The sequence below is a fragment of the Spermophilus citellus genome, assembly GCF_964194105.1.
Source record: "Spermophilus citellus genome assembly, chromosome: 2".
NCBI classification, from domain to species: Eukaryota; Metazoa; Chordata; class Mammalia; order Rodentia; family Sciuridae; genus Spermophilus; species Spermophilus citellus.
In genome coordinates, this window is record NC_138183.1 from 249,984,543 (window position 1) to 249,995,781 (window position 11,239).

Consider the following 11,239-nt stretch of genomic DNA (forward strand, 5'->3'; position numbering starts at 1 on the left):
TCCCAGATGCAACACTGACACGTATTTTTTTTAACAAAATGTATTCATCTTCCTTGGAACTGAAAAATAGATCTATGTACAAAACAGGAAGAGATCAGGCCCCCTTCACCCACTCCCAACCCCCTGCAGATTTCCTCCTGGTTCCCCAGAGATAGATTGAACCTTAGGGAGGTTCCCAGAGGGTCGGAAGAGGTCCTGCTCTGATCTAGGGCCAGTTTGGTCAGGAAGAGGGCGGGGCTCAGTGTCCACACAAGCTAGGGGTGGAGCTTCGTGGACTCTGGGGACAGGGAGGAGAGGAAAATAGGATTCCCAAATTCTAGCAACGGGACTTAAGCTCTTCGGGGTTGAGGATTTGAATTCCCAAGGGATGGAGTTTTGAAGTACAGAAACGTATTCCCAGGAGCTGAGTAGGGTCCTTCGTCCCAGGGTGGAGGCAGGATAAGTGCTCCTTGGGCTAAGGGAACTGGGAGAAACCCTGAGCAACACTGTCTGGCTTAGGGTCAGCACTTTAGTTCCGAGATGGGGCCGGGATTCCAGTTGGCCAGCTGGGATTCTGGAAGATGGGACCTACATTCTAACCACCAGGCCAGGGTCCTGGGTTGCGAGCTGGAGCAAATCATAGGTTCGGTGCCGGGGAGTGTAGTCTGTAAATCTGGGACCTGAAGTTTCAGGTAGGGGTGAGGCCTGGGGGCGGAGCCTGGCCTCTGGGTGTGGGGATGGGGAAGTCTCCCCTCAGACTGAGGATGGGGCCTGGGTCCCTGTGAGCTGTTCAGAAGTCCCCAGCAGTTCAGAGGCCCTTGCGCTGCCGCTTGAGGAAAGAAAGAGTGTAATCGCTGGGTGTGGACACCTTCTGCTTCTTCATCTGCACTTGTGACTGCGCTGTGAGTTGCAGCTTGATGGCACTCGAATTGATTTTGGTGGCCACGAGCAGCTCCTTCATGCCCTTCATCTTCTCGCTCTGGAAAGTGAGCACCGGGCCCTCCGGCGGGGGTGACGACGGGAGAGTTGACCCCTGAGCTGCGCTGCCACCTTCAGGACCCCGCGCAGTGCTGGGGACTGTACCTGGGGGCTTTCGGGGAGGTGCCGACCCTGCACCCTGGCCTGAGCCAGGGCCTTTGTCCAGAGCAGGCTTCTTGGGCGGTGGTGGCTCCTCGGGCTTAGACTCCCGCCGGGGGCCCCGCCGCCGGCCTTCTCTGGCTTCCTCACCCCATGGCTCCTCAGCCTCCGCTGCCTCCGCATCTCGGCTCACTATGTGCACCTTCTGCCGGACCTGGGTGGGTGAAGAGAGCAAGCTGGGGGAAAGCTGAAGACCACTGGCTGGAATACCAAGGTCCAACTTCTGCCAAGCCATCTGCAGGTCTTAGTCTCATCTACACCCAGATGGCTGGGCAGGTGTGGCCTCTGGGCCACAAAGGTCTAATTCCCCATGGCTGCAGTCAGTCCCTATAACGCCCAGTCGCCCTCACCTGTCCCTCGAAGCGACCCAAGGACTGCACAAGGAAAGTGGCCCAGCCCACATGCAGCACAGGCGTGGGGCTGCCCTCCTCCCATTTGCAGATGCCATCATAGAATCGCAACAGGTGGGCGAAGCACTCAGGGTCCTGGAGAGCAGAACCCTGGCTCTGGGTACCCTAGGCAAGGGGAAGAAGGGTCACAGTCAAACTTTGTTAGCACAAGGTGCAGGTCAGGACAGCGCCTAGGCAGAGCCCTGGCTGCAAAGGTAAGCCAGGGTCAGGAGTATCTTAGAACTTCCTTCCTAAAATAAAGCCAGTCCTCAGCCAGGATGGAGGAAAGGGCACCATCCCTTATCTCCATCCTACCCTAAGTGAGACCCTGGCCATAAAAGAGACAGGCTTCCGCCTACAGGATAGAAACTTGTGAAACACCTTGGTTCCCTCAAGCCCAGACCCAGGACCTCAGCTACAGCAAAAGGGAATAGAGGCCTCTTCTCTGGGCCACCTTGAGTGCCCAGACCCCAGTCCTGCCTATGCAGTCCCATGGCTGGGGCACTGCAATGATGGGAGGGTGGATACTGGTGAGTTCCAGCCTTTTCACCTGGCTCTGCTCCCCTGGCCGCTCCTCGCCAGCCTCCAGCAAGCTGGCCGCCTCCTTCAGCAGGTTGGGGATGACATCATTGGCCACCTCAAAGAACTCCTTGTAGATTTCCTCATCCTCCCGGCAGTAGTTGTAGCTGTGAGAGCAGTGGGGCATGTGGGGGCTCAGCCATGGGAACCCCTAGGGAGCTGGTGGAGGATGCAGTCCAGGACTCTTCCAGGGTCATCCACAGACTGAACGAATGAATGATCCCCCCCAACGTGATGGAATCTGTCAGCCCAGGGCAAAAGTGAGGAGGGGCATGCAGCTAGGGGTGGGTCCCTGGATGATCAACAACTGGGCAAAAGGGGGAGGGAGGGGCTCTGAGATCCCTACCTCCTGAGTAATGGTGGCATTGGCTGCCTAGGGACTGGATGGAGAGGGGACAGTGCTTGGGACTCAGATCTCATGCCTAGATAAGAGTGACTGGAAACTGGGTGGAGGAAGAGTAAAGGATGGGCTGGGGGCCCTACTGGGGGGATCCTCACTCCTGGATGACAGTGGCCGTGTCTGCCCAGGCCTGCAGGGCTTCGCGCACATTGCGGTTGCGACAGTGATAGCCAGCCAGGTACATGTAGGGGTAGATGTGCTCATCCCGGTAGTAGGTCTTGGCTGAGGCAATGCCCTGGGGGATGGGGCAGAAAAGCCTCAGGGAAGCAGCCACCAGCTGCCTGGGCTGGCATGAGCGTCCCATCAGGTCACACCCAGAAGGGGTGAAAGGAAGATCTTGAGTCCTCCTCAAGTCCAACCTTACCTCCACTCCCTGCCTGCCAGTCTGGAGCAGACTGCAGAGTGGGGACCCCCACAGAACAAGGGTTGGGGAGGGGAGGAATAGGACCTAGGACAGGTCTTTCCTACACACTCTTCTACACAAAACATCAGACTTCTAAGGCCAGTGACCCCCTGCCCCACCTCCCCTCCGCAATGCTCCCACCACATTTGACCTTTGCTACAGGACACAGGAAGAACAATGAGGGGCAGCAGAAAATGCAGAGTTCCCGGAACAACCCAACCTCTGTCAGTCATAGGCTGGGGAACACATCTCAAACAACCCTAATTACGCCAATTACGTAATTGGTACAAAGTGGGACCTAGGTGGGCAATACTCCTGAATTCACGAAGTTCTTTCATGAATCTTCCCTGTCCCCAGAAAGAAGGGGACCCCAGTCATTTCTGGGGCCTCCCTTATGCCCCATCTTGAGATGCCCTCACCTTGTGGTAGAGGGTGAGTGGGTCTGGCCGGCCAGGGGTGGGCTCCAGCTCCTCCAGATCTGCCAGGTTCCCTAGTGCCATGGGGTACCTAGGAAAGGATCAGAAATCCAGGCTACCACCCAGCCCTCTGGCCCCACCAAGGCTCGATCTGGCCACTTCCCCCTACTGACCTTTCCAAATGTCCCAGGTCATAGAGCAGCCACAGCAGCTTCTAGGGGCCAAAGAAGAGTTATGAACTGTGGGAAGGGGAGCTGCATATCAGGCAAGGTCAAGGTGTGATCCAGAACCAGCAGGGACCTCCCACCAGGTAGGAAAGGGCAAAATTCACAAACCAGCCCTTTAACAGAGTCAAAGCCCCTTCATGTCTCAATTTCACTCTCCCAAGAGCCCTGGGAATGACGAATCATTCACCCATCTTACAAAAGAGTTGAGGCTCCGGAAGGGAAAGTACCCCTGACCCCACAGCGGCTCAGCCTTGTCCGTGGCTGCCCCTTGGGCATACCCTTTACCTGCTGCAGTTGCAGCAGCTCCAGGGAGTCGGTGTGCAGGTCAATGGAAGGGTTGATGGCGCAAACCATGAAGGCTACTTCCATCTTGCGGTCGCAGCGCATGTATGATCCTTTCAGGTACAGCCAGCTCTTGAAAGGGGACAAGACTGGATGTCTCATAATGGCCTACCCTGTGCCTGCTTTGGGGACCCTATGTAGGTGGTGACGGGAAGAGGGGAGTATAGCCCAAAGTGTAATCCTTGGATGGCTTAATCTAGCAGAGAACAAAGGAGACAAGGTGGGGGGTACAATACCCGCTCTGCCACACCCGCGTTGACTGTCTGGCCCCTGCGGTCCTCGTTGCCTTTGCCATGCCAGGTGACTTCGGCTGTCTGTTCCCCATTGGGCCCAAACACTACCCAGGCGTGATCCTCAGACAGGGCCAGGTGGACATCCCGGAGACCCAGGGCCTGGCAGGCCCCCACCACTGCAAAAGCCACACCTGAGCTGTCCAGTTTAGTACCTGTGGAAAGGGACAGTAATGAAAAAGGGTCCTCTGGGCTTTGGTCTGGAAGAACGAGCCCAGCTCTTGATGCCCCTTCCCACAGCCCCCCAGCCTGTGCCCGTGCCTGAGGTGCTCCTGCCCTTCACTCCTCGATGCCTGCCCTCCTTTACAGCCTCTCCTTCCCCATTTACTTCCCCCTCCCCAGCAAGAGACTTTTCTGGATTTCCCACAGCTTGACCCACTTTGACCCTGTCCCTTCCCTTTCTCTATGACCCTATATTGTTTTTATTAAAGATTTCCCTGTTTTACTACACCTATTAATTATAACAGGGCACTCTGGACAACACTTCACACACCCACCAAGAGATATTCCTAATTTAGTTCTACAGTTTTTTCCTGTTAAGCCCAGAAATGACCTGATTCCTGCTCAACATGGCACCAGGATGCAACTGCATCCATGGGCCTTGGCACAGACTCTTTGCAAACCCTGAGCCTTAAGCTTCTTAAGGTCAAGTTCATAATCTGTTCCCTTCCAAAATGGTTTATAGATATCATTCCATTTAAGTGTCTCCAAAGCAGCCCTCTTTTTTCTCTCTCCCACCTCCAGTCTGTGGCCATTTCTGTGCCTCATGCTGGGCTGTAGGACTCCTGTGGCTGCTCAATGGCAGGGCTGGGAGTGCTCAGGGGCCAAGGGTCAGTAAATGGATGTGGAGTCAACTGATCAGGTTCCAGTCCCAGCCCTGCCATTCTGTGACTTTGGCACATCATATCCTCTCTTGGAGCTTCAGCTTCCACAACTGCCAAGGGAAAATTAACACCTGCCCCACCTCACAAGGCTTACAGGTCTCAAAAGGCTCTGTAAACCACACAGTATTAAGAGGAGGTGGACCAAATTCATTTTCTCCTTGGCCACCTGTCGGGCTCCAACCTGTGATGAAGCTGAAGAGGGACTGGATGTGGGCCCGGTCCTTGAAGTATGAGCGGCTGAGGCTGTTCCATATGACATCCGAAACCTTCTTCACCAGTTCCCGGCTGGAGACGCCCCCCTCTCGCGGGTAGAGCGACAGGTCGACCGCGCCGCGGATCTGGGCAGTGAAGCGGGCATAGAGGGCAGCGATGATGGATAGGTCGGCCACTGGGAAGTAGGTGAGGCCACCAGGAGGGTCGGGCGCAGGACTGGGCTGGAAGGTGAGCTCGGGCACGTTGGTGGGGATGACGCGGTTGACAGCCAGAAAATGCTCCACAAAGCCCAGTACCAAGGAGAGGAGCACCAGGTCTGGCTCTTCTCGGCCCAGCTCGGCAGCAAACAGGCGCACCACATCGTCGATGGAGCGCAGCGGGAACAGCGTCTTCTGGGCGGCCTTCAGCCCCATGGCGGCAGGCGGCGGCCTGCGGAGGAGCCGGGGGAGGAAGGGTCGGGCTCGGCGGGAGAGCCCCCTCCCAGGCTCGGCTAAGGTTCTACCCCCGCAGCTCCCCTGCTTCTCTGCCCCCTTCACCCTCCGCTCCACCAGCTGCCCCTCCTTCGTCGGCGAGACCCCTCAGTCGAGGCTGTAGGGCCTCCTCGTCCCCTACAACCCTGGGACCCCCAGCCCCGATGGGGTGCAATCCAAGGATTTTTCTGAGGTCCCCCAAAGGCCGCTCCGCCTCCTTCCTGCGACCGTACCCCCGAGCCCCTAGAGTCTTCCGGAAGGCGCTCCCAGGCCAGCCCCCCTAAATCCCAAGGAGAGTCCTGGCCTCGGTCCCCCGCGCCCACCTCCGCGCTTACATCCCACACAAGGCACCGCGGCACCCGCCGCCAGGAGCCTGCTGGGAAATGGAGTCCCGCCCCTTCGGGACGCACTGTTTGCCGGGAAGTGGAGTCCGAGGCTGTGCCCCGCCCTCGCCGAGTCTGGAAATAGTGGCACCCAGGATGGCCGTGGTGGCTTGTGGGAAAGGTAGTCCGCTAGTCCGGACATCCGGGAGGCAGGTAGGAAGGGAGGTGGCACCACCTTCCCGCGGTCCTCGGGGATTGGTTTCTCTTTCCACGCAGCTCAGGAAAGGAATAGGGTACGCGGTGCCTTGTGGGAAATGTAGTCTCTGGCGTGACCAGAGTGCCAGAGCGGGTGCTTGCGCTGCTGTAGGTTGGCAAGATGTGAGCAAAACGGGTACTTTTAAACACTGCTGGGGTGTGTATGTGTTCAGCCATGTAGTTGAAAATTTAGCAATGTCCAGTAACGCACGTCTCATGTTACTCCGTGTATAATAATTCTCTCCTCATTCTGACCATGAGAAAAATCTAACAGGCAGAGAACATTGAAAGAACCTCTGCAGTTATTTATATTAGGATAGAAGTTTAAAAAAAGAGAGTGAAGTAGGTAGCTCTGAGCTTCCTACATGGGTCTTCAGGGCATACCATTGCAGGAAAAGAGCTATAGAACAATAGGCATGCTAGGACAGTATTTATATTAGTGACATTGAAAACAATACTAAAAAGTTTCTACAGCATCATTCATTCATTCGTTTATTCACTCAAGAAATGGATTTTTTCCCTCCAGACTGGGTATTGAACCAGGGGCACTCTTCCCCTGCCCTACACCTCCATCCCTTTCTATTTTGTTTTGTATTTTAAACAGGGTCTAGCTAAGTTATCCAGACTGGTCTCATTTGCCATCCTCCTGCCTCAGCCTTTTGAATAGCAAGGATTACACGCCCAGTTAACAAATGTGTATATGTGTCCTACAATAACTCAGGCATTCCCTCTGGGCTCTGGGTATAAAGTAGTGAATAACCAGATTAAGTTCCTGTCCTGTTTATTATTTGTAGTATTTTTTTTTATTATTTTTTAGTTCTCGGCGGACACAACATCTTTGTTGGTATGTGGTGCTGAGGATCGAACCCGGGCCGCACGCATGCCAGGCGAGCGCGCTACCGCTTGAGCCACATCCCCAGCCCTATTTGTAGTATTTTCTCCTCTCAAAATTCATAACGGAGGGGGGAATGGGAGGTTGAAATGAACTCTAGATGGGACAAAGGGGAAAAGGGAGGGAGGGGGAGGGAGGGGCCATATGGGTAAGAAAGATGGTGGAATGTGATGGTCATTATTACCCTAGGTACAAGTATGAAGACACAAAGGATGTGACTCTAGTACACCCAGAGTTATGAAAAATTGTGCTCTATATGTGTAATATGAATTGTAATGCATTCTGTTGTCATATATAACATTAAAATTTAAAGAAATGTAATAAATTAATTCAAATTTTAAAAATCATAACTCTAGCCTGATTATGAGAAAATACCTGGCAAACTCAAATTGAGGGAGATTCTAAAAAATACTTTAGTGGTACTTCTTAAAAGTGTCAAGATCATGAAAGACAAGGAAAGATCCAGAAGCTTGTAAATTAGAGACTAAGGAGACAAGACAACTAAATACCATGTATTTTGGAGTGAATCCTGGAAGAGAAAAGGTACTTTGGTGGAAAAACTGGCAAATTGGGTGACCAACCATCCCAGTTGGCCTAAGTCTGAGGGGATGCAGCTGCTGCAGAAGCTTTGGCAACCTCCTCCAAGGCGGGGGTTGGGGCTGAAACTGTGGCTGAGGCAAGCCTGAGGATCAGGAGTGGATGTCAGTCACCAAGCTGAGATCCCTGGCCAAGGACTTGAAGATCTAGTCCATGGAAATCTGGCTCTTCTTTCTGCTCATCAAGGAGTCTGAAGTCATTGACTTTTTTCTGAGGGCATCACCCAAGGATGAAGTTTCAAGTTCATGCCTGTGCAGAAGCAGACCTGCGCTGGCCAGGGGACCAGGATGAAGTTTCAAGTTCATGCCTGTGCAGAAGCAGACCTGCGCTGGCCAGGGGACCAGGATGAAGTTTCAAGTTCATGCCTGTGCAGAAGCAGACCTGCGCTGGCCAGGGGACCAGGTGCCAGGCATCTATTGTTATCTGGGACTGCACTGGTCAATAGGATTGGGAGTTAAGTGCTCCAAGAAGGTAGCCACTATTCTCTGAGGGGGCCATCATACTGACCAAATTCCCCATTGTTCCTCTGCAGAGAGGCTACTGGGGGAACAAGATGGGCAAGCTCCAAACTGTCCCTTGCTAGGTGACAAGCCACTGTGTTTCTGTGTGGGTGTGTCCCATCCCTGCCCCCAGAGGCACTGGCATCATCTCAGCCCCTGTGTCCAAGAAGCTGCTGCTGCTGCTGGTACTGCTGACTGCTACACTTCTGCCAGGGGCTGCATTGCCACCTTGGGCAATTTTGCCAAGGCAATCTTCCATGCCATCTCCAAGACATATAACTCCTGAGCCCCAATCTCTGCAAAAAGACTGTGTTCACCAGGTCTCCCTATCAGGAATTCATCACCTTGTGAAAATCCATACCAGAGACTCTGTGCAGAAGATCCAGGCTCCACCTGTGGCTTCAACACAGGGTATTTATACAAGAAAAATCAAGCAAAGCCAGGTGCAGTGGCACACAGCTACAATCCCAGGGACTCAGGAGGCTGAGGCAGGAGGATCACAAATTCAAAGCCAGCCTCGGAAACTTAGAGAGGCCCCAAGCAACTTAGACCCTGTCTCAAAAATAAAAAGGACTAGGGATGGAACTCAGTGATAAAGTGCCCTTGGGTTTAATGCCCAACATCAAAAAAAGGAAAAGAGGGGGCTGTGGTGTGGCTCAGTGGCAGAGCACTCACCTAGCACATGCGAAGCCCAGAGTTCGATGCTCAGCACCACATAGAAATAAATAAATAAAGGATAAAGGTTAAAAAAAAAAAAAAGGAAAGAAAGTGAATGAAACCTGAAAAAAAAAAAGTGCCTGGGAGGTTATAATTTTAGCTAGGATGCCTGAAAAGAGCCTCACTGAGAAGGGGGGATTTGAGTAAAAACCTGAAAGACTGAAAGACGTAAGAAGACCAAGTACAAAGGCAGAAGTGTGATCCACAGTGGCAGAAGCTGCTGCTGGAGGACTGAGCAGTAAGTAGCACTGTGGAAGCCCCTGATGACCTTATTAAGAATAGTTTAGGAGCAAAAGTCTGATGGGGTGGCTGGGCACAGTGGCACATGCCTATAATCCCAGCAGCTTGTGGGGCCCAGACAGGAGGATTGCGAGTTCAAAGCCAGTCTCAGCAAAAAGCGAGGCACTAAGCAACTCTATGAGACCCTGTCTCTAAATAAAATACAAAACAGGGCTCGGAATGTGGCTCAGTGGTCGAATGCCCCTGAGTTCTATCCCTGGTACAAAAAAAAAAAAAAAAAGTCTGATGTGCTTGGGCTCATGAAAAAGGGGAAGAGAGTAATTGGAGACTGGGCTAACACAGGACTCTCCCAGTGACCTTCACAGCAATGGGAAGTAGAAAAGTATGACAACTGGAGAAGAAGAGGGTGGAGGAAGGTTGTGCGTGATTCATAGAGAACTCCATGGCCTTGAATGAGTGAGGGGAATGGGCTCCCCGTGCAGGTTTGGCTCTGCCAGGAGCGTGGACAGTGAGCCACCATAGCTGCAGAGAAGTCAGGCACAGGTGAGGGCTGCACCAGTTTTCCTAGCGCAGTAAGATGCCCAATCAGTCATCATCTGCTCTCCAAGTGTCACCAGTCTCCTCCCTCACGCCTCTGCTCAAATGTCACTTTCTCAACAAGGCCAACCCAGCAGACCCAACCATTCTACCTCAAATCACACAGTGTGATCCAAATTCCTCCACCAACACCTTTACCCTGCCCAGATCTATTGGCTTCTCCCCACTCAATGCCAATAGCACCCTTTGCCTAGTGTCATAACTGAAACTGACTCCAGACATTGCCAAACGTCTGTTGAGGGGCAAAATAGCCCTACGATGAGAACCACTGTTCTAGCATCCAGTATAACTGACTCAGTGTAATTACCTCCTACCACCAAAATATCAGTTTCACAGGACAGGGAACATGTGCGTTTTCTTCGCTAATGTGTCTCATGTACCTAGAACATATCTGGCACATAGAGATGTCAACAAATACTTGCTGAGATGAGCATGGTGATACACACCTGAAACCCCAGTGACTCAGGAGGCTGAGTCAAGAGGATAGCAAGTTTGAGGCCAGCCTGGACAACTTAGTGAGATCCTATTTCAAAATAAAAACTATAAAGGGCTAGGGATATAGTTCAATGGTAGAGGACCCCTGGGTTCAATCCCCAGCACCAAAAATATAAAATGTTGGGAAAAATTAACTTGTCAAAGGTGTCAAAATGTGGAATACTGAAAGTGCTTTGCTTAACTCATTGCTGGGTGCCAGGGAAGGAGGCTTTTCTCCCAGTTGGGTGAGGAGTAGCTTCAGTCTCAGCACAAGTCCTCTCTTTGGGCCTGTGCCCCCCAATAGGTGGAAGAAACACTTCCTGAGCGGTCTGAAAGCTTTTTATTTATTTATTTATTTATTTTTAAGAGAGAGTGGGGGGGGGAGAGAGAGAGAGAGAGAGAGAGAGAGAGAGAGAATTTTTAATATTTATTTTATTTTATTTTTTTAGTTCTCGGCGGACACAACATCTTTGTTGGTATGTGGTGCTGAGGATGGAACCCGGGCCGCACGCATGCCAGGCGAGCGCGCTACCACTTGAGCCACATCCCCAGCCCCCTGAAAGCTTTTTATGTCACTGTCTCACTAAAGCTCACCACGACATGGGTTTTATGATTCTCATTTACAGATGGGGACACAGGCTTATAGAGGCCAGGTAACTTGCACAGACAGACTAGAACCCAGGTTGTCTGACTCCAGCCTGGGCTCCTACCAGATCCTAGAATTCCATACCCAGCCTCCAACCCCATTACCAACCAGATGGTGGCAGCCCAGCCCCTTCTCTGTATTCGGGGAAGACCAGCTTCCAGGATCCATGTCCTGCCTAGTCATGGAAACTCCAATTAAAAAGTAAGACCCCTCCAGGCCCTCCCTCCACCCTCTCCCACCCCCTCTCTGAGCTGCCACATCTGAGTGGG

At 52.7% G+C, this 11,239-nt stretch overlaps 1 protein-coding gene and 1 pseudogene across 4 annotated transcripts; one reads left to right on the plus strand and one right to left on the minus strand.

Moving 5' to 3' along the window:
• Positions 1-93: 93 nt before the first annotated feature.
• On the minus strand, positions 94-6,176 carry MEN1 (menin 1). Of its 3 annotated transcripts, none has more exons than XM_081273107.1 (10): positions 6,053-6,176; positions 5,228-5,688; positions 4,109-4,317; positions 3,816-3,944; positions 3,477-3,517; positions 3,307-3,394; positions 2,583-2,719; positions 2,056-2,191; positions 1,467-1,631; positions 94-1,270 (listed from the first exon to the last, which is right to left on the minus strand). In XM_081273107.1, exons 2-10 carry the CDS (start codon positions 5,670-5,672, stop codon positions 788-790), a joined length of 1,833 nt encoding a protein of 610 aa, XP_081129233.1. In that variant the 5' UTR covers positions 5,673-5,688; positions 6,053-6,176; the 3' UTR covers positions 94-787. The 3 variants fall into 3 exon arrangements, with proteins under 3 accessions (XP_081129233.1, XP_081129231.1, XP_081129232.1); XM_081273105.1 differs by having other exon boundaries at positions 6,065-6,175; XM_081273106.1 differs by having other exon boundaries at positions 5,963-6,086.
• Positions 6,177-7,898: 1,722 nt separating this feature from the next.
• Positions 7,899-10,648, plus strand: LOC308641921 (small ribosomal subunit protein uS5-like; annotated as a pseudogene). Its single transcript has 3 exons — positions 7,899-8,047; positions 8,148-8,707; positions 10,629-10,648. The product of its transcript is annotated as a small ribosomal subunit protein uS5-like (transcript).
• The last annotated feature ends 591 nt before the right edge of the window (positions 10,649-11,239 follow it).

Coding starts and splice junctions, on each gene's coding strand:
- MEN1 (XM_081273105.1), bottom strand. Junction 4,318..5,227: donor CCTCTTCAGCTTCATCACAG/GTTGGAGCCCGA, acceptor CCCTTTCCACAG/GTACTAAACTGGACAGCTCA. Junction 3,518..3,815: donor AGCTGCTGCAACTGCAGCAG/GTAAAGGGTATG, acceptor TTTGGCCCCTAG/AAGCTGCTGTGGCTGCTCTA.